Source organism: Neopelma chrysocephalum, unplaced genomic scaffold (genome assembly GCF_003984885.1).
Source record: "Neopelma chrysocephalum unplaced genomic scaffold, ASM398488v2 Primary Assembly neopelma1_365, whole genome shotgun sequence".
NCBI lineage: Eukaryota > Metazoa > Chordata > Aves > Passeriformes > Pipridae > Neopelma > Neopelma chrysocephalum.
The window spans coordinates 1,066,952-1,094,814 of NW_020898029.1; the positions used below are offsets into that span (position 1 = coordinate 1,066,952).

The window sequence follows — 27,863 nt, forward strand, 5'->3', positions numbered from 1 at the left end:
CTGCCTTTCCCTCCCCCTGTTTGAGGCACCTTCAGCAATACACAACTGCAAACAATCTGTGTTGGTCTCTCATGGTCACCTCAGGTGGGTTCCCCAGGCTGCTGAGGGACCTTTCTGAAAGCCTTTGCAGAGCTGAACAGGGTGCAGGTACTCCCTGCTGCATGTGCTCACCAGCTCTGGGGTAAATCCAGCAGAGTGAGACATCCCTTCCCTGCAGACCATCCATGGGAACTCTTTCTGATTATGTTTGTATCTCTTTCCAACAATTCCATCATGTATTATTCTCTCTACCACTATGACCAGTCAGACTACAGACAGAGGGCTGTAGCTCCTCACATTCCCACTTGGAATCGTCTTAAATTTTTCTGATAACAAGATGATTTGAAACAAAAAAATGGCATTCCATGGTTGGTAGTTGAACTCCTCTTAGTGCAAATTAACTCCTGCCAGATGGTTGAAGGTTTGCTGTTACTCAGTTAGGCTGTGTGCTAGGTAACATCTCACCCATCAGCTTGAGGTGGATCCTCTAGGAATGTGGCCTCAGGAAGATGTCAGGTATTGGACCATCTCTGAGCTCCTCAGCTGGGAAGCCATACAGGACAGCTCACTGCATTTCCTGGCTCTAGCCTGACCTACCCCAGTGTTCCTGTTCTCTGCCCCCACCATCTCTGACTTCAGCAGTCTCCAGCCAATGTTTCAGGGACTGGTATTGCCTTTCAAGTTGTTTCTCAGGATATTTCTTGGCCTGCTTTATCACGTGCTCACATTCAAGTTACAGGTCCTTTTCCTTGTTTAGACATGACTTCAGCTTTTTGAACAAGGCCTTGCCCTTACCTGCAGGCACGGCACCTGCTGTACCTGTGAGAATAAGAAAAGCAACGTTGTTCCAAGTGCAGCCATCCAAGGAAAGGTTCCCTTGGGCACATATGTCTGAGTAGTGAAAAAACGTGGTGGATGCAGATCTCTGAAATTTACTGAGTGTGTGCAGGGGGAGGGAAACAACTGCACCAAATTATTCTTAAGAAAAGATCCAAAACGTCCACCAGCTGTCCACACCTACTGGAGTCAGCAGATTCACATCAGCCACAATTTTAGGCCAGCACAGGTGCCAGCCTGGGGGCCACACTTGACTCACCCACCACACAGCAGCCTGGAAGCATCAGTAAATGCTATTTTTCTCGTGGCTCAGCTGGAGCTGGATGCCTCATCTCCCACAGTTGCACTACCATCGTGTGGTGCACACACTGGGTGATGCACGTCTCCTCTTGCACACGGGGGATAAAGGTAGAGGGGAAATAGAGTCAGGTCCTGATGTGGCACCCAGTGCTCTGTGTGGGGAGGGAGGTCTCCATTAGAGAGTAAGGCCTACAAGGAGCAGCTGAGAGAGCAGGGTTGTTTAGCCTGGAGCAAAGGAGGCTCAGGAGTGACCTTATTGCTCTCTACAACTCCCTGACAGGAGGTCGTAGCAAGGTGGGGGTCGGTCTCTTCTCCTAAGTGACAGGACCAAAGGGAACGGCCTCAAGCTGTGCCAGGGGAGGTTCAGGTTGGACATTAGGAAGAAGTTTTTCATGGAAAGCATTGTTAAACATTGGAATAGGCTGCCCAGGGAGGTGGTGGAGTCCCCATTCCTGGAGGTGTTCAAGAAACAACTGAACATGGCACTCAGTGCTCTGGTCTGGTTGACAAGGTCAAAGGTTGGACTCCATCTCAGAGGCCTTTTTCAACCTAAATGATGCCGTGATTCTGTGATCTGCTCTGCTGGGCTTCTCAGCAGACAAGTGACAGACTTCTCTGCAGGTTTTCTATAGCAGCTGCTCTGTGTGGGGGCCTGTGATGCCCCCAGTGAGGAAATGGATACACTAAATTCATAAACATTATTGCGCCACTCAGAAGCTTCTCAGCCCTGGAGCAGATGTAAAGAGAGAAGGTGGAACAGTGTGAGGAGGAAGCTGAACGCACACAGAGCTTCTTTCAGCCTTAGCAAGTTGATGGCAAGAAAACAAATTCAGCAGCTGATGTACCCCGATGACTCATCACTGTCATGCTCAGTTCCTCAGCTGAAGACAGCACTCAGTAGCTCTTACACATTTCCAACAGCTCTCCTATATCCTTGATGTATCCTTTCACAAGAACCAGATTTGCCTCCTAATGACCTTATCTCAATCTCCAGGGGCACAGCAAATCAGATCAAATCCATCAGGCATCAACATAAGTGGCTCCACTGCGCGTTGTGCAGACTCTGGGAACCACTCTGCTCCTTGGAGGAGAGGTGGTATGATTTTACAACGGGGGTTTTCCCTAGCCATCTAAAACCTTACAAATAAGAAGAATAAACTACTCTCCTCCTATCTTTGCAAGGCCAAAGCACCTCCCCAGTGTTGCCATCTTTGACTTGCCACTGACTGGCAGTACCAAGGAACGGGGCCTGCCCCCAGGTCTAGTCTAAGGGTGCCCCAAACTGTCCCTTGTTCCAGGGCCAAACACAGCATTACCACACAGGAGACAAACCAGGCAGCTGCAGTTCTCTGCTGGCACAGCTCAGTGTGCCTGTGTGTCCTGGGTGTGCAACATCCTCCCCTTGGCAATGGCACCCACACGTGTCTCCCTCATCACGTGTCCACCTGTAAGGTGCAGCCAGCCAGGCAACCTCCTGGTAGTTAAAGGAGTAGAAAAGAACACAGACAATCAAACCTTTTAAAAGTTATTTATAAAGAATGTTTACATTCAGTAGTACAAAATGATATATAACCATCCCTCCTGAGCACACCACCTGCAGAGAGGGGCAAGATCCTACACTCAGTTCACAGCATACAGAACGTGTGCTTCCAACTTCCAGTTAGCTCAAGGTTTCAGAGACAAACTATCTTCAGCAAATATGGATTTAAATGACAATGCAAGAGCAGATGCTCTGCTCTCATACCATGTTACTGCCCTGGAATTACCCGTACTGGAACCACTTTTTCCCCTCTGAAATGATCCAATTCCAGTTTAGAAATCCAATCATCCAAATGAGTTTTGACTGAAACCGAAGATGAGCACACACAAGCTCAGATCAAATCTTTCTCAGTCACATCTCAGGTGGCCTGAGTGGATTGATGAAAACCCTCTTGTCTTTCCATGCTGTCACTTGCCTTTTAATTTAAACATGTGCACCACCTCCTCAAATAAGGCATCTCCTTGGTCTATGTCCTATCCCCCCCCCAGTGAACATTGGGCACATGGAGGGAAGTGTCTGCATGGCCTTGGCAGTCTAAGTCCCTGCACTCATTACAGTGAATCTGTTAATACTTTGGTTTCATATATTAATTGACCCATAAACCAGAAATTCATGTAATACTAATTTAAATATTTTAAGGGATTGCAGAATCCAAAATCTAAGACTACACAGGATACAAGATATGGCATCTAAACAAACTGAATCAGCACTGCATCATGACTTCATGGATCACTGCTTTACACTTGCTGTTCCTCATACACCTAGGCAACGGCCCTAGAGTTAGAAGGCTATGTTAAAGCATTATTCCATAAGGTTCAGCAGATTTTCTCTGGATCCTTTTTGCTCTGAGGACAGGGGAAATGTACTCCCTTCTTGCCACAAGCTGACTCTGTAAACATTTCCCACTGTGCCAGTCACACTGGATGAAAACATGAGCATTTTCATCAGTGTTGTCTTCTAGATTATACAGTTCCTTGTCACCTCCCTTCTCCTGACTGTTTCCTTCTGAGAAAAGTTTCAAGGATTAGATTACCTGACAGTTATGAAACAGCTGCCTGGATTTTCCAGCTCTTCCAGCTATGATTTGGGTGGGTACTCCTCCGGCCCGGGCTCTGGAGTTCCCAGCTCTGAGGCAATAATACTGATCCCAAACAGGGACTGAGATCCATACCATTACAGAACTGGTCACTGGCACACAGAGCACTTCCTTTGAGAAGAACGTGTTTTTTCCTACGTCTTTCCAAAGCTTTCATTTCACTATGCTCAGTTTTAATTTTCTAACTGCCACAGGGCACCTGTCTTTTCAAGAGAAGTGTCCCAGTGTTAAGATATGGAGTCTCACACTTGTTAGGCATAATCATTACTGGCGGTGGGCCAGGGCCTCCAGAGGCTGATCCAGGCTAAACAGATTCCTATCAAACAACATTAGGTGGGTAAAACTTGGCATTGCCAGAGTTTATCCACCTTTTTATTTTTAAAGTATTTTTCAAGATTAAAACATTTGACAACAACTATGGTACAGTCTAACACAAGTCAAACCACTTTGATCCCTTTCTATCTGTTCCAAGGCTACAACCTACAGTAAGCTTTTACAGAAGGAAGACCAAAAACTCCCTTCAAGTATCACTGACTATAAACACTTCTGTTTAGGGGAAGCAGAAATTCAGCTCTATGATACTGCAATTGCACTCCATTTTGTCTACACAGTGAGCAAAACTGTTTCTACAGATGGTGGCCTGTGTTCACTGAAGGTCAGACCTGTGTGGACAGCAGCTATCTCTCCTTGACGTGGCCGTTGGCGAGGTGGGCTCTGCTGCTCAGGGGCTCAGACCCGTTCCTCTGGATGTGACCATTGCTCGTCACGTTGCTGAAATACGTGGTCCCGTTCTTCTTTTCCCTGATTTTATCTCTTTCTTCATCCTTGTCACTTTCTTCTGTGTCACTCCTCATGTCCTTTTCCATCTACAAAGACAGGTTAAGTGAGAAGCAGGACAAACACAGCCCAAGCAGCAGTGCTGGCTGAGCCACAGGATGAAGACACAGCTCTGCCTCAGCCACTCGGCCCCAGCACAGTCCTGTTCTGCCCCTCAGCTCTCACATCACCCTTGGGCACAGATTCTCCCCGTCTTTGATTTCAGTCTCAGTGGAATCCTGCCTGTGCTCCTGGTAAACTTTAGGAATTACACTGAAAAGCAGCACCAAACCACAGATGCCCAGGACTGAGGACAACAGTGTAAGCCTGACGAGATCCACATTGCTGCTCTGGCCATCAGCACGTGGGGAAAGGATGGGGGAGGCAGTTCAATCAAGCTCTTCTACATTTTCCAAAAGGGACAAGGAGCTACCTTCTGCCCACACTTGTCCTGGGTGGCTGCAGGCTGGGAACACTGCTTGGGACAGGCTGGAAGCATGTGCTTTCAGACGAACCAAAGGCTCAACAAAGAGCCACTCTACACTGACTACATCCAGTTTTATGGTCAGGTTTTTCCTCTTGGTATTGACTGAGAGACCTGTAATCCACTTTTATAAGTATTTAATTAATTGCCTGATAAGGAAGACAAAAAAGAAACCATGTGATAAAATGACAGTTTAGAAAAAGCAGCCCAGCACTTGCTGCCTTCTCAGGCTGTTTCTACTCTGCCATACAAGATGCCAAAACTGGGGACAAATTCATGGTGTCACATTCCTTGTTGGAAAGAGGGAAAGCTGCAAACTCCTTCTGTGACCTGAGCTTTGGAAACTGCTCCAGGGCATGTCTGGTGCTGCACAGACATTTAGTCTCCATTTATTCTGTCTGTTCTTTTTGGGATCTATCAGATCACACTGAGAAGTCTATTTAGTCTGATGCTCTCTCCGGAGATCACTACACCCAGATGCAGACAGGATTTGTAAGAATCTAAACTGGCAGTGAATTCAAACTGCCTCCAAGGAGATGCTACCTGCTGTGAACAACCTGTGCCTCAGGTCCCTCAGGAACTGACAGTTCAGGAAATATGCAGGAGTCCGGATCTGCAGCATAAGGACAAATAATAGTCAATATTTCTAAGTTTATCAATTCATGGCCAGAGAATGTGGTTGAGACCTTAAACTTGGCAAGATTCCCAAAGGAACTGTACAGCTGCTCCCTTTGTGAGGGAGTGAAACTTGTACTTCAGGATCTAAGCTGAGTTCTAATTACCGGGGATTGGGGAACATCATGTGAGAAGGTGGTGATAGTAATCCTGCAGCCAGAGAGGAAAACTGGAGACCAGAAAGGCTCATGAGAAGAACGTGAACTTCTGACTGGATCAAGAGTTTCATGCCTCTAAAAAAGGGGAGAATGTCCTGTATTCTTGCTGATACTGCTTTAGGCTACTAAATATTATCACTGAGACAGACCTGTTTAGGAGGATTTATTTTTGCTGTTCACTGCTCAATACGGAAAGTTCTCAAATATATTTTTACATCAAATCTGGCAGATTGGTTTTCAGATAAACCAGGAAAAATCCTGGATATGCTTCAATATTTTCCTCCCTGACGGTTCATTCCTTTCTAATAAGGCTATTTATTGCCTCATCATTTTACACAACAATGGTAATTCAGCCCACATTAGAATCAGGAAAACAATAAAAGGCCATCTTGAGTTGCATCTTCATTTTCTGCCCTGTGAAGTTTCTGTTTCCCGATTTGCAAGTAATTTGCTCTGTGCTACTTAAGGTAGCAGATAAAGGGAAAGCAGATAAAGAAAATGGGGACAATATGCACGAAGAAGAGCCTTTAATGCTTGTTCTCAGCTCCCATAAGGCAGAATTCCTCAGCTGGGTACTAATAAAACAAGTCATCCTGGGCTCTGAGGTCAGTTCCCACGAGGCACTGACCGGTTACCCCTGGACTGCGTCCTTGGCACGTGGTCAATCTAATGTCATTAGGTCATGGCTTTGATTTTGGGAAGAATTTCATGCTGAGCAGCAGTTTGGTCTCACAGCAAATACTACAGGCCAGAAAGAGTGGGATGTGGGATGCATTTCACTTCAGTTTATACAGCTGCAGCTCAGATATTCATGTCTGGTCGCTCTGCGCCCAATGAACAGCACTGCCAGGTGCAGGATGGAATGGACCATGCTTTGAGCATGCCTGTTTCCCTCTGCTGCTGCAAGAAGAGCCCAGGCAGCTGGATTAGAGAGAAATACCTACTCTGTAGACATCTTCAGCACTGTAACATAATCCATATAAGATGCATTTTAATGATCTGCATGATGGGGCAAAGCGTACTCTCAACAGGTTTGCTGGAGACACAGAACTGGGAGGAGCAGCTGATACACCAGAGAATGGTGCTGCCATTCCAAGGGACCTGGAAGGCTGGAGAAATGGGCTGACAGGAGCCCTGTGAAGTTCAGCAAGGGCAAGAGTGAAGTCCTGCACCTGGGGAGGAACAACCTGAGACACCAGAACACGATGGGTGCTGATCAGCTTCCCTAAGAAACACCTGGAGGTTCCAGCATATGCTGACTTGAACCCGAGCCATTGCTGTGCCCCTGCCCTTCCTGGCCTATTAGGTCAGAGATGGGATCCTCCCCTCAGCACTGGGGAGGCCACAGCCCGTGTGCTGTGTCCAGGTGTGGGCTCCCCACTACGAGAGACATTGGACACACGGGAGAGAGTCCAGGGAGGGACTGCAGAGACGATGGAGAGACTGGGGCATCTCCCCTGAGGAAAGGCTGGGAGACCTGGGACTGCTCAGCCTGCAGAAAGGAAGGCTCAGGGGGATTTTGTCAATGTAGATCAGTACCTGAAGGGGAGGGGTGAAGATGGAGCCAGGCTCTTCTCAGTAGTGCCCGGAGACAGGACAAGAGGCAATGGGCACAAACCGAAACACAGGAGGCTCCCCCTGAACATCAGGAAACACTTTTTTACTGAGAGGGTGTTGGAGCACTGGCACAGGGTGACCAGAGAGGTTATGGAGTCTCCATCCTTGCAGGTACTCAAAAGCCATCTGGACACTGTCCTGGGCAACCTGCTCTAGGTGACCTTGCTTGAGTCAGAAAATACAGACAAGGCTTCCAGAGGTACCTTCCAACCCCAGCCACTCTGTGATTCTGTGGTCTCAGTAACACTGTAATCAAAAATCCTGTACAGTAAGGGAAGAACTTTTCTACTGGCCTCACCAATCACGACAACTTCCCTTGCCTTCATTTCTTAGTTTTGTTACAAATGCAAATCACTCTGCACCAAGTGTTGGGATCTTTACTCAGATGTCACTGGCTTTGTTCACGGAAATATCTCTGGGAGTCCAATCCACGTTTTCATTGAATACAAGCATCAGAAGTGGACCCAATGTTGTAGTGACTCATAAAAATTTCTGGGGTCAACTTTCCCTAATAATACTGAGTTTCCTTTCACTTCACTGTTTGAAATGTACACGTATAATTTCACTAGGGCAAGAAGGAATCCATCCCAGATGGACCCCGGTGCTCCCAAGCAGTCTAGGTGGACCCTCTCTCCCCATGTGATGGAAAGGGTACTACAGACTGATGCATACCGTGCCCTGGAGGATGAACTTGTAGACCATGTGAATAATTAGGCAGGACCAGAAGACATGGAGCAGCTGCAGAATTATCAGGAGAGTGTTCACGAAGTAGTATCCAAAGAAGGGTTGGAATATCTCCATGGAGTAATAGTAGGTGTTATACAGCACTCTGCAAAAGAGAGGGAATTGCAGTGGAGGGAAAACATGTTGTTAGTAGGGACATAATTAAGCCCCAGAAAGTTCTGATCATAGAGGAAGTTTCGGATCAGCCACTTCCATCTTTGTCTATAACACATGTGAACCAACTCTCAGTTCCCCACCCAAAATACGCAGGGTAGAGCCACAGGCCCAGGTCTTCTCTTCTGCAAGACCCTTCAGGGCTTCAAGACCACTCTATAAACTCCAAGGCAGAGCACCCTTGTTTACCCCAAGGCAGGTGCAACAGCCACGTGGCACTTCAGCCTGTGCAAACGGCAGGGACACATGCTGAGGATCGAGAAGCAAAGGCTGCAGCACCCAGCTCATTCTCCTGTCTCTCAGAAGGCAGCTTTTCCACGTCCCCTGACTGCAGCAGACTCACGTGTAAGGGTAAACGACCAGGCGGCTGATCAGGAAAACAGCGGAGAAGATCATGAAGAGGCTGTCACAAGTTTTTTTCCACTTCATGTAATTGAATATCTTAGTTGGCTGGAAGGAGAAAGAACGATAAAACAGCATCTGCACACGCTCCAGGAGGTTAATGACACAGGTACAGCACAACCTGCATGCAGGTAACCATGGCCCTACCCAGCTCTCCGCAGGGCACCCTCGGCTGGGCCAGCAGATCAGCATGAGGGATCTGTGGAACATCACAGTGCTTGGCCCACATTGTGCTAGATGGAGGAACACCCTCAGGCTGGAGAGCACCACTGCTAACTGGGCTTTGCCTGGCAGGGAGGTTGTGGAGCTCACCTCTAGGAAGCAATCCGAGGCATCATGAATCACCAGCACCAGCGTCCCGATGCGGATGTAATTGCCACAGTATGAGAAGCTGATCAGGAAGATGGTTGCAGCATGATGGATTATCTGCTCCTTGAAATCCTGGTGAGAAAGGGAACAGCAGAGAATAAAGTTCATAATGCACCTCCTGCCCTGGTCCAAGCATGCCTCCTACAGGGAGCAATGATACCTCTTGACTAAGAAACCTTCCACTACAAGGTCTTACCCATGTAATTCTTTTACCAAACACATTCTAGAAATGTAGGCAACCAAGAGACCCAGGAACGAAGAGTTTATGGTGTAAACTGAGGATACTGCAACACAGAACATTCTCTCCCTCCACCAGCAATGGTCTGATGCTGTGTCCTGCAGTCTGTTGGGGCACTGGCACCTGGAACACATGCAGCTTAACTGGCAGAGAACCACCTCTTTTTCCTGTCTCTATGATCAGTGCAGCCTAGAGGAGTCACAGAAGCCAAATTTTTACATTTGGATTTTAAGTTTGGATTGAGAACTCTGCAGTAGCTTGCACCTTTCTAGGTCAGGGTTTGTGTTCTCCACTTCCCAGATGAGCAGGAAGACAGTGACTGGGAATGGAAATTCCCGTCAATGAGCAAGGACAGAGTCACACAAAACCTCAGACTAGCACTACACACATAGTGTATAGATGCTCTTGGAGATCACTGTCCTGAGCATTCAGGTTGTGTCCTGTTTGTTCTTGACTCTCCCCTGAGACTGCCCCTCACCTTCCTCTTCACATCGAAGGGCAGGGTGAAGACCAGCGACCAGTAGAAGGAGAGCTCCAGCATGTAGTACCAGAACAGGGAGGGCTGGAGAGGCTGTGAGAGAGGGAGAGACAAGGAAGTATCCATCAGATACATTAGTGTAAGGACTGGAAATGAAAACTCCTTTTGAGGCAAAAGATTCAGACAACCAAACCAACAAAGCTGGTTCTTGCAGCTACAGGGGGAAATACTTCAACTGAACCACATGGTCATTTACTAAACGTCATCTGTGCCAATGTGAAATCAAATAGGAGGGGAAATTTCACTTCACCACACGATGCTGAACATTTGAGGAACCACCAGGCAGATCCTGAACACTTTTAGGATTTTTTCAGCACTGTTCAGATTCCTGAGCAGCCAGCACAGAGCTTTAAAAACTACTTTCAGCCTAGCTGGCACTTTGCAGAACACCCAGAGGGTGTTTTGGTCTGGGCTGGCAAGAGATGTAACACTTCCCAACTCACCAGACAGCTTCTTGCAGTGCTGTTGTCAAAAAAATCAATATATACATTGTCAAACTGTAAGAGAGCATCATCTGCTCTGCCGACTCATCCTCTCTTGTGTTCGGATGACACCAGGTACAAAGATGTTCTCCCCTCGATGTGGGTTTGAATTCTTAGGGCTCCCAAGTTTGAATTTAATTCGGTGTCCTCTTTTTGTCACTAATATAATCTGATTTTCAAAAGATACTGAAACACAATACAAGATTTATAGCAGCAATTTTCCCTCGTGTGACTCACCTGTTGTGGATACCCTGTCCAGCACTCCCTATGGTCCCAAAGCCAAGGTTTCTGCAATGAAAATGCAATGTGAATGTGAGAATACCAGAGAAATTCTTTACTTATCAACTGTCTAACTCCTTTAGTTTGTTACTACCACAGACTTTGTTGTGTTTTATTACAGGCAGAGCTGGTCACACTGTCTAGAATTCAGTTGTCAAGAGATTTCCACTACAAGGACTTGCAGCTGCTTGTAACATTTCCAAATTTGGGTTATTGTGCTGAAATCTCACGTGCTGTTTAGCCCAGTTTCAAATCAAATAGCTCAGGGAAGACTTCTACCAGCTTGTGGCAGGCTTCTACAAGTTTGAGGTGGTGGTGGTGATGTTTTGAGTATTTTAAAAGATTCTTACATGTACAGAACTAGGAGAGATATGTGATACAGAGCCAGAGAGGACAAAATAAAAACCATGCAACAACTATGGCATACTGTGTTCCCTAAGCTAGAAAAGAACCCCAGATCTCTGAGTTTCATCATTCCTCTACAGCAGTTTTCTGGTGGCCTATGGAAGAGAACTTTCCTTTCACTGACTCATGGGCAGAGGTTTTTGGTGTCAGTCTAAAGCTACTAATATAGAATTGAAACATTTGCTTTTTTCCAAATAAAGAAGGATGCTTCACAAAAACAAATGCATGTCAAAACGCTGCCCAGGTTACAAAGTAAACACGTGAAAGTCATGAAATCTCACATGCATATATGCTCTGTCATGTTAGTTCTTTGTCCTTCTTTTTAATGTAGTCATTTTGGCACAATTTAGGTAACAGAATAACATCCTATTTGCTACAGGATCTAGAGGTGCTGTCTGTAGGATAGATTTCTCCTTTTTCTGAGAAAATTGGAAGATGTGTATTGAACAAAGACAAGAGTTTCACAAAAAGTGAAAATTGTATTTCATCCACAGAAAGATCAGATGACATGCAGAAGAACGTGATTTTGCCCCTTGTTGCCACAGGGCTCTTGTACAATGTCAAGCAGGCCACTCATACCAGACTTCAATACCTGGCCTCAAAAAACAGCCTTCTGGAATTCAGATACCCTCATTCCTCTGCCAGCTCATTCTATAATCCTCATATGCCCAGAGTACCTTAAATCCTGTCCATGTAAATTCAAAAGTCCTTCACTTGTTACAATAACGAGGTTACAAGGACAGTTTGTGCCTGCTGTCTTGGGACCTCACGTTTTCCATCACTTAACCCCTCAGACAGTACCAGAAGACTCTGGAAAGCTCACCTAGGGAACCAGATTCGGCAAAAGAGTCAAGGGCACCTTTAAAATACGGGCAGAGGATGGCCAGTGCCCCCAGTCCCAGCTCAGAGCCTACAACTCAGGGATTAGAGCACACCCGTGGCTTCTGTTACCTCTTCTGCCTAGTGAGGCAGTTCTATTTGCATCAGGAGAACTCATCATTTATCAAATCAGAGAAAAGGCAGAGCCATGAACTTGAACCAATCCTTCGGGTAAGGAAAAGAAAATTAACAAATAAAATTACTAAATTACAGTCCATGGTCCCAAGGAAGCCTGAGTTTTTTACCTTAAACAGGTACTGAATACAACACATAAACTGGCTCTGCAGCTTCCATGAAGTGTTCCATCTCCCACCCCACAGAACTGTACTTTTACACAATCCCAATTTTCTTCTGTTTTGCCAGAAGAAGAAGAAGAAACATCTTGGTTCTGAGCTGGAGTTCCTAAAATAAGCACGGTCCAGTATACCTGTGGTCTCCTAAGTGTGCTATGCGGGGGATAGACACTGACCTGGGTGGAAAACCTCTGGAAGAAGGTCTGAAAATGCATGTTTGACAACAAACTCTGCCATTCTTGCAGGCACTGGCTGGGTAGAACAGCAGGTGGGGTGCTTGTGTACTCACATCATACAGGACAGCAAGTCCGGTGAAAAAAGAAATGATGTAAAATGTAAACCTCCAGCTACAAACAAACAAAACAAAGTGTGTTAGAACCCCATTCATTAACCCCTGAGCTGCAAGTCTGTGCATCCTCACACTCTTTCAAAGAATGACACTGTTAAGACAAAGACACACATTAATGTATTAAGGGTTTGCCCAGAACAGGAGCAGCTCTTTGCATGTTACCAGCACGTTCCACAGACTTCACAATTACCTTCCTTACTTTAGAGATGTCAGAAGATACAAGAATCTCGCTGACTGAAATCACTCAGAGAATAATCCCAAAGCTTCCCAGCACTGGCAGATGCATTTGTAAAAGTCAAACAATGCCAATCTCTCTCCTAGGCCTTTGGAGATCAGGCATGCTAAATTCATTATCATGTAAAGGAACTAATTACTGCCATGTTTGGCCTCGGTCAGGAGCTGGAAAAGATTTTCCACCATTAAACCCACACAGAATTACATGTGAACTGTTTGCCAAGTGCAGTGGACAGAGGCAGGTCACTCTGAATGTACACACATGCAATAAGGAATGACAGGAATTTCACCCCAACAGAATAAACAAGTTATTAATAAACTAAACACAGGAAATATTCAAAGGAATAAAACTGTGTAAACCAGTCCTGTAATTTCCAAAAATCTCCACAACAATTCAGACGTAATTGCATTTTGAGAGAGTGACTCCACCTGTCAATGAAACCCCCAGGAGCTCCAATACAAAAATAATCTCTACAAAGCTCCTGTGTCACATCAGAGGCACATTCTATTTACAGACTGCACATGGTGACAGAGGGCAGGTGGGAGGACACCAGCCTCAGTGAGTTGAGGCAGAAAAGGATTTACTGTTTACTATTTACTGTTGCTATTTACTACAAGTTATCCAGTGCAGAGAGAGCTGAGATTTCATCTGGATGGAGGCAGAATAAGCATCCTTGCTTTACTACTCCTTACCCGCAGTTTCTGTAAATATTTCTAACTGGAACTACCTGGAATATTATAAATAAATAATACACATCCTTTTTCTTTATTTCAATTAGGTTTTTTAGGCAGGGGTTTTGAATTAGAGGTGGAGTGCTAAACGGAGCACGAGGTGATGAGCTCAAAGTTGTATCCCTGTGGATACACACTTCTAGATAGATGAATAGGACTCCAGGTATTTACTGACTTATTTCATCTTTATGGCTTTCCTGGGAGAACCCACTTCCTTACACAAATAGCAGAGCAGCCACTCATAAGTCAGGCATTCCAACCAAGCTGAGAAGAATTCTCCTTTTCTGTGGAAAGCTGAGCCAGGACTGACATTCACAGATCTGGCTGATGGGAGATTTATTTTGTGCCTCCGCACAACAAGCTGTGGGTTTCCACACAGCTGTTTTCAAGGCAACTTTTGCTCTTTGCAAAACACAAGCTTTCACCCAGGCCCCTTTTCCTGCCCCTGGGGAAGGGTGTTGGTTTGTGACTTTCAGGATGCTGAAGTCAAGTGACAGCAGAATCCAATCCAGCCCACTGCCAGTGGGTTTTGAAAGCAACAGTGTGCAAAATAGTTGCAGAAAAGATGCAGCAGAAGGAATCAGCTTGCAGAGAGGCAAAGGGAAGCCATGGAAAAGGCAAAAGAAAGGCTGAATTTTTTGTAGGTACTGAGGCAGCAGCAGATGCCAACACAAGAGAGTTTTTCAGGTACAATTGTGTTTCAGAGCAAAATGCCAGTCTGACAAAGTCAGAAACAGGGGCCTGATAAGGAATAAAGGTGAGACAGCAGTAAAAGGAGACTTGGGACTGAAAATAATGAGGAAAAGCAAGAAATGTTTCAGGAACAAAGAAGCAGCAGAGAGCTGCAGAAGAGCCAAGTGGGTCAGGGAAGACACAGGATGCTCTCAGCTCAGGGATGGAGGGCAGCAGAGAGCTGGGATCTCTGCACAGGGATGGAGGGCAGGATGGGAAGCAGTGAGCTGTCTGAACTGTCAGAGCTCAGCTCTGGTGAAAACCTGCTGCTCATGGCTTGTGCTCCTGCTCACCAGGCCTCGCAGAACTTCTTCGACAGGCTGGGCCGGTCCATGTTCCTCCGGCGCCGGAACCACCTCTCCACCTTCCTCACTGGCAGGTCACATTGCTTGGACAAACGGATCAGCTCACCCTGGAAAACAGGTTCAGATCCAGGTTCAAAGGTCAGATGGGGCAATATCTCATCTGATCCACCACAGAGCCCAGTTGAGGGCTCCCAGCGAGCCCAAATCTGTTCAGGCTAAGGCATCTTTTTGAAAGCTGTCTGTTCCTAGTGTAAAAACCTCAGACAGTAGAAAACCCTTCTGTTCCCCTCTAAGCAATTGGTTATTAATGCTAAATGTTGAAACTTCTCATTTTTTTATGTGAACTGCCCCAGTTTTGACTTTCAAACTGATCTCGTCTCCTCACGTGAGTTTGTTGTCAAATGGCTTCCTCACCTTGCCTTCAAGGACCAAGTCCCTTAAATTTGTCACTCCAAGAAAGATTCACTGCAGCTTAGATAATATTTTAAAGTTCTGCATCGAATCTTGCTATGCCTCTCAGGATTCTGATGCACGGATGCCACGAGCAGAAGCAATGCCGTTTTCCTACCGGATATTCTCCTGTTGTGGTAAACCTGTTCGGGATAATTTTTCAATAAATTACCCACAGAAATCCTGCAATTACCTTCCTTCTTGTCCTAGGGCTCTGAAGAGTTTGGCATGTGACGTGAAAAAAGTTTGTCATGTTTTATATTCCTACTTGGAAGTGTCATCATGGATAACCTTATTTTTTAAGTAAAGCAATGGTTTTTCATGGAATGCCTTTACATCAATGGTATCATGTGAGAGTGACTTATACAGCGTGAGCATGTTGGACAAAAATATGCTCATTGCAAATTTTCAGATGTTCTGCTTTTGACTCTTACTTAGTGACTTGTGTTCTGGTGGTGGAGACAAATGGAGGTCCTAATTTATATTCTCCAGCTACTCCACCATGTGGAATTCCTCCCAAGGAAAGGTAGGCGAGAACTGCAAAATCTCACAAGTAAAATCTGCCTCTAAGCAAGTGTTTGAGAGTTCATGGGAGAGGGAGGGAGCCAGCAGGCTGGCTGAGGAGTACCTGGTGAGCAGAGAGCAGCTGCCAGGGAGCAGCACTAGCCCTGCTCCACTTCTCAGTGCTGTCAGAGTCTCGTGGTGAGGATATGTTCCAGTGTCACAGATTTTCTGGGATAAAAGTATAGCTTCAGTGCAATGTGGGTGCAGGGAGAGCTGTGGGAAAAACCTGCTGGCAAAGCCAGGCCTTTCCCTACCACAGGGGACTTCACTGACAAGATTAAATCCTAATATTGCCCAAAAATTCACAATCCTGCCAGTGGTTTTTTCCCTCAGCAGCTGGCATTTTAACTCTGGATTATCTTGCCAACTTCTTCAAGACCACTCCTCTTAGCCCTCAGGGGAAAACTACCCACTAGTTATGTTTGTAGGCTTCTGATGCTCCTCACAATCTCTGTGATGATGACCAAGACTTTGGCTTCCTGAAAAGGCCAATCTCAAACTCACGGACTGCACAGCAACAGAATGACCCAGCCCAGGACTAGGACATCAAGCCACACACACCTGCTGGGCTGCAAGGACTAACAATGTGGGAGTCAGCTCCAGGCAGCTGATACGACTAATTTTTTATAGGATTTTCTAATACCTGAAAAGAAGCCATCACAGAATGGCTGGGGTTGGAAGGGATCATGGAGGCCACCTGGTCCAATGGGCCCTGCTCAAATAGAACCAGGTTCCCAGGACCATGTCCAGACAGCTTTGAGTTTTCCCAAGGATATAAACTGCACAACCTCTTCTGGGCAACCTGTCCTGACGCCCGGTCACCCCTCAGAGCAAGCAAGAAAGGTCACTGATATTCAGGCAGAGCCCCCTGCGTTACAGTTTGTGCTGTGTATAAGGTAAACACGAGAGGGAACTGGAGTTGTCATTATCTCCTTTGGGAGAACAGTTTCCTCCCAGGTGTTCAGAAACAGAGCTGAGAACTGCTGGCACTGCAGAAGGACCCCAGCTGCTCTCAGCCAGCCAGTGCTACAGTCATTCCTGCTGCTTCATTGAGCTTCCAAATATGAATGGCATTACCAAACTCCAGGATTCCAAATGGGAGATTTTGTTTGGCTAAAGACACCAAATCTACAGGAAAGCACAGGAAGAAGGGACTCACCTCTTCAGGGTTCTTGCAGCGCGTACTATAGAATGTTTCCAGCATGGGGTTGGGCTGAGCTTTTGGTCTCTGCTTGTCTCTCACGCCCAGTTTGGTACTGAGGGGCAGGGCTATGGCTCTGCAAGAGAAAAGATAAAGGTTCAGCCAAAAATAGAACAGTGATTTCTGATACTGCAGCGCTGTTCAAACGTGAGGCAGCACATAGGGGCTGCCTTCCACATGTGGATCTAAACATGGGTATCATGTCAAGCAGGTAAAAAGGCAAACTTACAGCAGAAACAGCAGGACTTTTATCCTAGTGCTCTGAGTTCTGTACTGTAACATCCAAAATTACACAAGGTCAGCAAATGCTGTATCCTGCTTTGTCAAGTCCTGAATCCCCTACCACGGGTCTCTGGCTCTCCTGCAGCTGATGAGGAGAACCACAGTGATGATAAGGCCTAAATGTTGTTCCCTGCTTGGTCTAGAACATACATGGCATCCACCTGAACTAAGGGCTTGGCTCAGGATGTAGTATCAGAGGTGTAGAATCAATGCAGAAGAAATGTCCTGCTGTAACAAGAGGCCACTTGGTCTCTACTGGAGTAACTTACCTCCACGTTCCCTAAGGTAAGTCAAACACAGCTGCAAAATAAGGAGATGGCAACTAGAAAGCTATTCACATGGCATGGATGTTTGTACTAGCTGTGCATCTTCAGCCTTCCATGGAGAAGCAATGCAAAGAAAAAATCTGCACAAACAGAAAAAGGTTACCCGGGGTAACAAAGCTGCTCACAGAATTGCTCTGCTCAATAATTCAACTCTACCAACACTCGTCTGCCTCAGCAGCAGGAAATAGCGTCATCAAAGGTGTGAAGTGAGGTCCTGCATGGACACTGTACAAACAAGAAAGCTGGCAAACAACATTTAAAAAAAAAAATACCCAAATTAACTCCGTTTTACTTGAATTTCTGGAGAATTAGCTGTTCTTCTTAATTGCTCCCTTTTACACACTGCCACTGGCATGCAGTTGGTCTCCTCGGAAGGAAGAGCAGACAGGCTGCCCAGGATCACTTCTCAGCTCTGTTGCTAAATGTGCAAAACCTCTGAAAAGCCTTATCTCCGTATTTTGGAGTTCAGGTTTTTTGCTCAAGGTGTAACTGCTTCCCTGAAGGGTTACTGGGTTATTGACTGCAAACTGGTGCTGAAGGTGGTTCAAGCTGACGAGCCCCGTGCAGAGGCAGCGAGGGCTGAGCCCACACCAGCTCTGCCTGGTCCCTCCTGCTGCCCAGGCAAGTCCTCTGCTCAGTTATCCCTAATGACTTGCACATGGAACACGATTTCTTTTTTATTCTTTCTTTACTTTGCATAAAGAAAGCTGCGGAAGCCACCTCACTATGGAGGTGCTTAAAGGTGTTCCACTTAAAAACAGTATGGGATGTACTTATGGCTGTGATCTCTGCTAGCCATACAGCTCATACTCCACAGACACATGTGCTTAGGGACTGCTCCAGGTCCAGCATCCTTCTGAAAGGTCTTTTGGAAGTTTTCTTTTCAAGAACTCACTTCTCAGTTTAATTAACAGGCATTAAAAATAATTTTATAAACAGACCCCCTACCTAAGGAATGCTGTTAAATGGTTCCACATTTTGCTCAACTTGTGTAACAGCTCATTTCCAGCTTTCTTTAGAACAGACAACCATTCACCTGTTCTTTGTCTTCATCTCTGGGAAATTCTTTTGGCATCACTGGCTACAGGAACATTCAAAGACCAATGAAAATGATATGTTTCCAGCACGAGAGAAGGGCCAGGGCAATGCTTGCTGGCAACAAGACACATAGATAGTTATCACAAAAACTATGTGTAAGCATTGAGTAGTTTCAGTAAAATTTAGCAGCACCCTGGCACTGCTGCTGGATGGCAGAGGAATTGTCATTGCTGGGAATTCTGGGGTTTTAGTTCTGACTGCTCTCAAGAAATGTTTGAATTGCATCTTATGATTTGTTTAGTATCAAGTGACTGGTTTAATACCAGCGATGCTGGACCAGCAGGTCCTGTGCTAAGAACAATGACACAGTATTTCAATGATATCCACAACTATGCTGAAATTGGGAAAACATTCACCTTAAACCCTGCACTATGTCATGGTTCTTGTATTAAGCAGTTCCTTGAAGTGGGCCTGATCTTTCTGTTTCAGAGGTCAGGCATTTGATATAAGTGCCTCTGAAGAGGAAGATGAAATCAAGTTCTGTTCTTGAAAATATTCCAGCTTATTCCTTATTGCAGCTCCTTATCAGGCCACATTGGGAACTGAAAGGTCTGAAAATTTCCAGACACATTAAAGCAAAGAGAACCTTTCTGTCAGGTGTAAAGACAGCCTGACAACAAGTTTGTTTTACTGAAAAACTACCTAAAGTATCCTGACCAATTTCCTGATTTTGTTTAATCCCTGACTTCTCTCTATTTCCTGCTGGTTTCTTATGGTCGTGGTGTAAAATCTCACCTATAGAAACAAGCCAGTTGCAGCTGATAAAGACAGGGTGTAACCAAAATTACAATTACTTTGTTGTTGAGGTTTTGAGTTGGACCATGAATTATGGGACCAATCCTACTTTTAAGAACATCATTGGGAAATCAAGGCCTGAAATTCTTCCTAAGGGACGTCTGCACATGTTGGCTGTATGCTCTGACCCAGTTTTCAGTTAAGTCTTGTTCCAAGCACAACCCTAAGAGGATGATGCTTGTACTGATTTCAACATCACAGATACATCATCTCAGTGGCAGGGATGGTCTCATCATGGCAGTTTATCAGACAGAAGGAGAAAGCCTGAGGACTAAACTGCATCCCTCTCCAGAGCCAGATGCAGCCAGTGGCATGATTCTCATCACCAGCCAACTTCTCCATCAGTGAGCAGCTCTCACTCCACGCTTTACATGGCAAAGTTCTCACCAAGTCGTTTTATTCAGTAATCACAGACCAAACTGTCCTGTGCAAAACCTGCTGAAGTTGAAACTAAATGGATTTATCACAAAGGGGCACAAACTGCTACTCCCCCACCTTGCAAAAGCAGGCTTTCAGAGTTAGCATGCGATACAAGGAATAATGTAACTTTGGAGAGGTTTGGGGTGTTTGTTTTTGTGTGGTTTTTTTTTTTTTAATTTATTTATAAGGTGCCACTCTGCAAATACCTTCTAGTATTACGAAATGCAGAACCACTGACAGCAGCAACCAGAACTTCTATTCTTTAAACTGCACAGTTTCTTTCAGCCTCCTGTTTTCCTTTGGCAGGGGACTATCCCTGTGCTCCTGGAGTACTCTCTTCCTTCTCTTGCTTACATGAGAATGCTTCAATCAGTTAAACTGACTGTTCTGTTGGATACAAGATCCAAGTCCCTACAGTGCTACTGTCCAAACTGAGACAGGTCAGTTTTCAATTAAATCCTACAATGTGTCCCCTCATCTTTGCACCAAGCCCTGCCTGTAAGACCTACCAGGAAGCTGTTTTCAGATCCCTCCAGATTACTGACCAACAACAAAAGTCTCTGGGCAAAATGAATTTCAGAGAGAGAAATTTCTACATAAAATACTTGAAAATGGTGTGCTTTCTCCTTCTGGTTCAAAGTATCTGTTCCTGGCAGATCAAGTGTCTCTTTCTTTAAATGTATAACACATGGCCCACATAACATCACCACCTTCCTAAGAAGAGACCTAATATTTCTGACTAAAATCCCCTTCTAGTGAAATTTGAGAACTATGTGGATTCAAATTCACTGACACTGGCTTTCAGTTGCCCAATATCCAAAAGTCCCCAGTCAAGTTCAAAATCAGACAAATCCCAAATCGTGTGTAAATTCTGTTTTTCAACTGCTTTACTATCCCTCAAAGCAGTTCAGTTTCCACATTTTCCTAACCATTCAGAATCATAGCACTTCAAGAATTTGGTTTTTATAGAAAAGGGTCTTGAACATTACAGAGCTAGAAGAGAAGCTGACATCCCTCCTTGCAGGTGTATGTCCAGGGAAAAGTTTTGCTAAGCTATACAGGTGCTTAAAATCAAGCTCCAAGTTACTGGTGCAGCACATATCTCCTACTCACAAGCACAGTCTGGAAACATCAATGGAATAGGGAAGGCTCCCAAGTTCTAGGTTCTCTCTTTTCTCAGGACATCACCACCTGCCTCAGTACTGTGGCACAGCCCAGCACCGCAGCTGTAACGAGCTTTCTGCTTTCCAGCACTGAATCCACCTTCTCCCACTTCCCTCCGCGCAAACTGGATCGGAGAGGAGTTGCTTCACAACCTGTGAGCTGTTTCTCCTCCCGCCAGGGCTGCACCCACCACCTCCTCAGCTCTCCCGGGCCACACCTGGCCCCCGCAGGTCCTCTTCCCACCTAACCCACAGCAAAGCTGCCTCTTGGCAGGATGTTGCTGTCTCAGTTTTCCCCAGTTCAACCAGACAGTTCCAAGGGGAGGAAAAGCCAGCCAGTGCCAGGAAGAGGAAGATCCATGCTGGAGGAAACAGGTTCTTTCCCAGGTTTAATGCCCAAACAAAGAGGATGAAACCATTGGTCCCAGCACAGTGACTGATGAGGGATTGCAGAAAACCCTCTGGACTTCTCCTGCCTCTTAGTATTTGCCTGGAGTTCTGACAGTTAAGTGACATAAACACATTACAACATTTCCAAAATCCCAAAGCAGGCACCACTAGGAGCTATCTAGAAACAGCTGGTACCCAATGTACTGCTGCAAGTAATAGCTGAGGGTAGAATAAATTGCCAGAGGCCAAGCTACAGCCACCAAATCCAAACTTGCCCACTAGTTACATCCACTTATTTTGAACCCCAGAGCAGAAGTACAACAATACACAGTCAAGGCTATCTGCAGAGAGAATGAGAAATAACACACACATCCTTTCCTTCTGCAATTCTCAGAGTGGGTGTAAATTATTTTAAACAGGGCCGGTGCCACTGTACAGGTAAGGTAACGGAGCAACCGAGGGCTGGATTCACACCTTGCCTTCCCAGAAGCAGCTTTCTTCTCCAAGATGAACTGGACATGAAATAGTAACGACTGAGAATGAGAACAAGTCATGTCGAAATAAATGACTGCAGAGTTAGGACAAACAAGAATACAGCTCAGAACACTGGCTTGTAATTTGCATAGGTAAAACAGTGCTATGATTATAGGTTCCCTGGACCTGTAAAATGGGCTTGTGATATTATCTTTTTCTGAGGGTGTGACATGAAGCTTTTATTTAATGAAATTTGTGAATCAAAACAGCTTTAAAATTAATGAGTAGGACCAGGCCTGTGGAAACACTCCCAGCTGAGGCAGCACTTGGCTGAGAAAGGAAAAAATCTTTACACCTGGCCATCGGCATCTCACAGCAGATGGAAAAGATACCTGGACTGACCGGGAGTGGTGTGGCAGGAGGAAGGCAAATAAAGGGACAGAGTCACAGGATCACAGGATTGAGGCTGAAAGGGGCCTCTGGAGATCACCCAGCCCAACTCTGCTGCTCGAGCAGGGCCAGCTCCAGCAGGCTGAGGAGGGCTGTGTCCATCTGGGTGTCGTGTATCTCCACAGATGGAGACTCCATTTCCCCTCCAGGGAACCTGTTCCAATGTTCAACCACAGTAAAAAAGTTTTTGTGTGTTCATGTGGAGCATCATCCTGTGTTTCCGTTCCTGCCTGTTGCCTCGTGTCCTGTCATGAGCCACCACGGGGAAGAGTTCGGCTCCTCCTCCTCCTTCTTCCTGGCCCTGTCTTGTACTGATGAGCCATGGATTGGCCACTTAATGCAGGACATGGGCCCAATCTCCAGCTCCACTGTGCAGACACAACCGTGTCACTGCCTGACTGTGCCTCCTGGGGTACGGGATCCAGCCGCATCTTACACATCAGCAAGGAAAAAATGAGTCACTCCTCCTTCAATGGTTACCTAGAGCACCTTGGTTCCCACATCAGCAGAGGTAACCAAGATGCCTAAGTCCCCAGGAGAGTGCAGGACAAAATCCATGGAATTTATGGAACGCACTGTTTACAAAGAAGAGATTTGGATTCCAATTTTGTGTCATCCTGAAATGATTACTTAAAGAATTATTCACACATTTGGTTTTAATAAAACACTCCAGATTACAGCCAGTATTTTTACATAAAAACATTCTCACAGGACAGCTCTGAATCACTTCAACTTCTATAAACTTTTCCAAGCTGCCCTTGTGTCACAGAGAATCTGCAGAATAAACACCTTTCTAGCCCACAGAAAGGTCTATTTCCATTTTCTTATGCAGCCACTTTTCAAAAAAGTTGTTTTCCACCTCTTTCTAAACTTAAAACCACTGTAGATTTTGACTAAACTATTTCAAAAGATTACCTCTTCAGAGAGCAGCTAACAATAGTAGTTTTTGAATAAACTGAAAACCACTTCAAAGTATATTCAAAATCACAAAAGCAGACTTGCTCTGCAGTCTTGACAATGGTTAACACCGTAGTAAATCTCAGTTATCCACCAGCAAATCATGCTGTGTCACAGACCACGTTAACTACTGACCAAGCTGCATAAAGCAATGGCACCAGCTCAGGACCTTTATGAAACTAAACGATCCCTTCAGGATTTCTTGCTATACCTATGTCATAACCTCCAAATTTTCTGCCCTGAAGTGTAATGTGTAAATCACTCAAACAGCTCTGGCCAGGAAGATCCTCGAGTCAGAGTAACTTCTTGTGCCGACCCTGGAAGATACCATGGATTTTGCAAAAAGCAGCCCCAAAAGCAGGTCTGGTAGCAGAGGGAGATAAGGATAAGAAATCCTGGCAGCCCAGCACTAAAGGGTCAAGCCAGAGGAAGCAGCAACAAATGTCTCTGCATGGCAGTGGAGAGCAGTGGCATTGCAGATGTCACTCCACACAGACATCCCTGTGGCTACGCAGGGCTGGTGCTGAGGGCAGAGGGCTCAGCCCAATCTGATACATCCTATCTGCCTGTCTGCCAGGTGTGATACCCCAGATCATCATTACCCAAGATAAAGGAGACTTAACTGTACGATGTAGTCTAGATGTGATTTCTGCTGCACTCGACCCAGCAACAGCAAGGCCTGTGCAACACACACATGTTTTTTGTCTGCCTTCAAAAACATATGCATAAACCTCATCTAGGCTGACCTGTTTTAAGTGTAGGAAGTCACATTGCTTGTAATTAGACCTTAAGGGTAGGGTTTGTGCTCTATACTCAACACATTTCTTTAGCCAGTACACAGGGCTGAAAAGAAGGAGCTGAAAAATGCACCTGAGCAGACTTTGTGACCTGGAATTTCTGTGGATCTCTTCAGTCACGCACTGGCACAGACAATAAAGCCAGCTTTTGGACCCAAACTGCTACCATGTCCCCTAAGAAACCCCTAATAGTACTGAGAACCTTACCTTTCAAAGGCACATCGAACGACAACCAAGATCAAAGCAAAAGGGATGCTGAGCAGGAGATCACGAGGCTGAGGGTAATGAATGTCTTCAGACTCTTGCATGTCCTCCCAGGTGATTCCTGGGGGCAGCCAGAACTCATGCTGCCACAGCCACTCATACAGAGAGCAAGCCATCCTGGAAGGGAGAGAGACCAGAATAAAATAAGGGCAGCCTCGCACACAGCAAAACCTGTCAGCACAAGCACAAGGAGGGATTACACCCTCGCTGAGGTTGCATCTGGCTGCCCAAGCAGAGGAGCTGTGGGACAGCAGCACTGCCCAAGGAACTGATAACCTGCTCACAGATCCTTATCGGGTGCTTGGTGAATGCCGGCTCCTGGCACAGAGCCAAAAAAAGAGCTGAAATGTAGATAAGTGCCTCAGAATCCAACAGAACATTAGTTTCAAGCTTCTCAGGTTCCTCTGCAGCTTGGGATCGTGAGGATGAAGCAAGTCTGCTCCAGGGCTGGCAGGCAGCTCTCCTTTTCAATTTATATGTCCTTATTTTTTAGGTTTTGATCTTTTGTGTTTATTTGTTTCTATTTACACATTGTAATTCCACCATAGGCACGCGTGCGTATGTATGTTTTTTAATTAATATTATTCTGAGATTTCACTTTATTAAAAAAAAAAATCCGTCTTTTGCTTTGAATTATTAAAGAAAGTATTTCCAGATAAGAATTTTTGTGCGAGTTGATAAGCTGGGTTCTTAATGTAATTTTAAAGACCATGCCTGAAGATGGGATTTACATACATGATCAGCGAATTTAGCAGCATAAAGGACAGCAGAATGGGTGTGATGAAGCGTTCAACACGCAAATACTGTTGCTAGATAACTCCCTCATACACAAACATGAGCTGCACCACCCTCCAATACAGGCAGCTCCTCTTAGCTGGTAAAAACAAACATCTCAAAAAGTGAAACAGACTGTGCTGGCACAGAAGGAGGAAATGGGCATGAGGTGCCCACTGAGATCACTGGAATGGCACATGGGAAGTGCCACCTTAGGAAACCAAGGGAAAAAGCACACAATTTAAGTGTCTGACCCAGGTATCATAAAGCTTCTCTCCGAGCAAAGTGCCAAAACCTGGCCCATTTTCTGCAAGAGGGACTGCCCAACAAATCTAAAACGAATCAGTCATTTGATTCTGAAGATATCCTTAACTCAGATGCAGTTTCTCCATTAGTTAAACTAAGATCTGCCTTATTCCAGCATTTTGCAGAGTCTGAGGGATACTGTCTGAATTATAACCACAGAGTCCTGGAATGGTTTGGGTTGGAAGGGACCTTAAAGCCCATCTCGTTCCACCCCTGCCATGGGCAGGGACACCTCCCACTAGCCCAGGTTGCTCCAAGCCCCATCCAACCTGGCCTTGGACACTTCCAGGGATGGGGCAGCCATGGTTCCTCTGGGCAACCTGTGCCAGGGCCTCACCACCTGTGTGGGGAAGAATTTCTTCCTAATATCCAACCTAAATCTATTCTCCTTCAGTTTGAAGCCATTCCCTCTGGTCCTGCCATTACAGGCCCTTGTAAAAAGTCTCTCTCCATCTTTCTTATAGGTTCCCTTCAGGTACTGGAAGGAATCATAACATCTTTTCTTGATTTGGACTTCACTATTCATCACAATGTGTCTTTTGATCTGACTGCAACAGGGCAGAACAGCACCCTAGTTCTCCAAATTTGGCTCATTTCTCCTGGTGCATGCACAGCCAATTCAGCATCGTGACAAAGTTGATTACAAATATATGTGTAATTGATAGCAAGTGGATGCAAACTTCCTGATCACTTAGAGAAAAACATATATCATATACAGAAAGCAGGAAAAACTTTCCATTTTTCCCTGAAGAAAGAGGAAAACCATCTTATGAAAAATGCATTCTTCTCCTCCTCTGTGCACTGCCTGATTTCAGCTTTTCATTCCAAACTCCACAACATAAAAACATCTAAAAATCCAGAGCCTCATAGACTGAAGAACTGCAATCAAAAGAAGCAGCAGTAAGGCTTCATGTTTTCAGGATGACCTTGAACCTCCTGTAGACTGTGCGAATGCAGGTTTCTACATAAAACTACATATTTAGAGCAGAAAGTGTCTGTGTAGAAGCAAACTGTACGAGTATGGGCCTAGCCTACACTGAATTCAACACCCTGTCATAGAGAAGTGTGGTGACACCGTACCAAAACAGCTTGTGCACTTCAGGCAGGTACTGGATACCAGCTCAGAAAAGCCAAACAATCTAAGCCAGGTGTCTGAATTACAAAGAACTTTACAGGCATGAAAAACACCGACCTCAAAAGTGTTGGTAAACTTCCTTAGCTGTTAAAAATCTCAGCTCTGCTCAGGAAAAGCATCAGGAATACCTCGTAGAACTCCAGAGAGACTCCCTGCCTCAGCTCTTCAGAAAACATCTCTCCAGTGGGTTCTCCCACCGTGCAGACAGCAGGCATGCTGGGGAAAGTTGCCATCCCAGCCAGATTTGCAGTTCCACAATCCACCATTTTCCCTCCAGAACTGTATATATCTGGCAGCACCACAAAAACACACTTGGTAGAGGACAGCAGCTGAACTCCACCGAGGGCTCTCTGTGGGAGAACATAAAATAGGTCTTCCAATTTGCTTAGGGGGAATATACAGATTCAAAGTGGTGAGGAATCAAACAGTCATTATCTAATCTGCTCTCACGTGCAAAATATGCATAGTCAGGATGACCCTCCTGGAATATTTGTTCATCTTTGCAGTTGCCTTCACACATTGCAAAAATACAGAAAACGGTACGATGTGAAGCAACTTATACATCTTTTACAATTTACACAGATCAAGTTCCCAAGTCGAGGCTGCTGGAGAGCTGAAGACAACAGTGTGTCTAAAAGGCCCTTTGAGCACCCACAGAAAAGTGTCAGTGGGCCCATTTCTTTCTCAGAAGTTCTTTATGCCTCACAGGGCATCTATCCCGTGCTGTTGGTTGTAGCTTTGTAACAATACAGGATAAGCCCTTCAGCTCTGAATACAGGTGTAGCAGAGAAGACACCCCCTCACACAGAGTTTAGCAAGAACAGAGGGAAAAAACAACAGTGGGAAACACTGATCAGATCAACATAAGCACTTCACAAACAGCAAACAAAATAGTAAATGCTGGAAGAACAGCATTAAGCTGGTTGTAGCATATACATGTAAGGATGAAATCAAGAACAGAGAAGTATCACAGATATGCCATGGGGACAGTGCTCACTGAGCCCATAGTGCACCAAAGGGAGGCACAATGTGGAATCCACAGACCTCCTCCGAGGTGAGACAGACAGAAGGTCTCGAAGCAACCGGACACTGCGCAGCCCAGCAGCTCTGTCCACTGTATTTACTTTGTTAAATCTTGCCTTTCCCGATGTTGGTCTGGTTTTAGGTGTTTTTTTAAAACTCGGTGGGTTTATCTGAATCCTCAGTGTTAAAACTGTCTCTGCTGTCCAGCTCGCTGAGGTGCTCCAAGGAGAGCAGGAATTGCTGCGCCTGCAGTTCCTGCAGCAGAGAGGCACTGCAGAGCTCCCCCCACCCTGAGCCA

At 45.6% G+C, this 27,863-nt stretch overlaps 1 protein-coding gene across 2 annotated transcripts in view; it reads right to left on the bottom strand.

Moving 5' to 3' along the window:
* Positions 1-2,688: 2,688 nt before the first annotated feature.
* The window catches only part of LOC113978883 (ceramide synthase 4-like), a 42,126-nt gene continuing 16,951 nt past the window's right edge, over positions 2,689-27,863 (bottom strand). For both annotated transcript variants that reach the window (XM_027706181.1, XM_027706182.1), the window contains exons 3-12: positions 24,271-24,444; positions 16,870-16,987; positions 14,685-14,803; positions 12,634-12,691; positions 10,726-10,776; positions 9,947-10,039; positions 9,174-9,302; positions 8,803-8,909; positions 8,235-8,391; positions 2,689-4,678 (exon numbers count right to left, since the gene is read on the bottom strand). In XM_027706181.1, the coding sequence (XP_027561982.1) occupies positions 4,490-4,678; positions 8,235-8,391; positions 8,803-8,909; positions 9,174-9,302; positions 9,947-10,039; positions 10,726-10,776; positions 12,634-12,691; positions 14,685-14,803; positions 16,870-16,987; positions 24,271-24,444 (1,195 nt within the window). In that variant the 3' untranslated portion in view covers positions 2,689-4,489. The remainder of the gene's footprint in view (positions 4,679-8,234; positions 8,392-8,802; positions 8,910-9,173; positions 9,303-9,946; positions 10,040-10,725; positions 10,777-12,633; positions 12,692-14,684; positions 14,804-16,869; positions 16,988-24,270; positions 24,445-27,863) is intronic.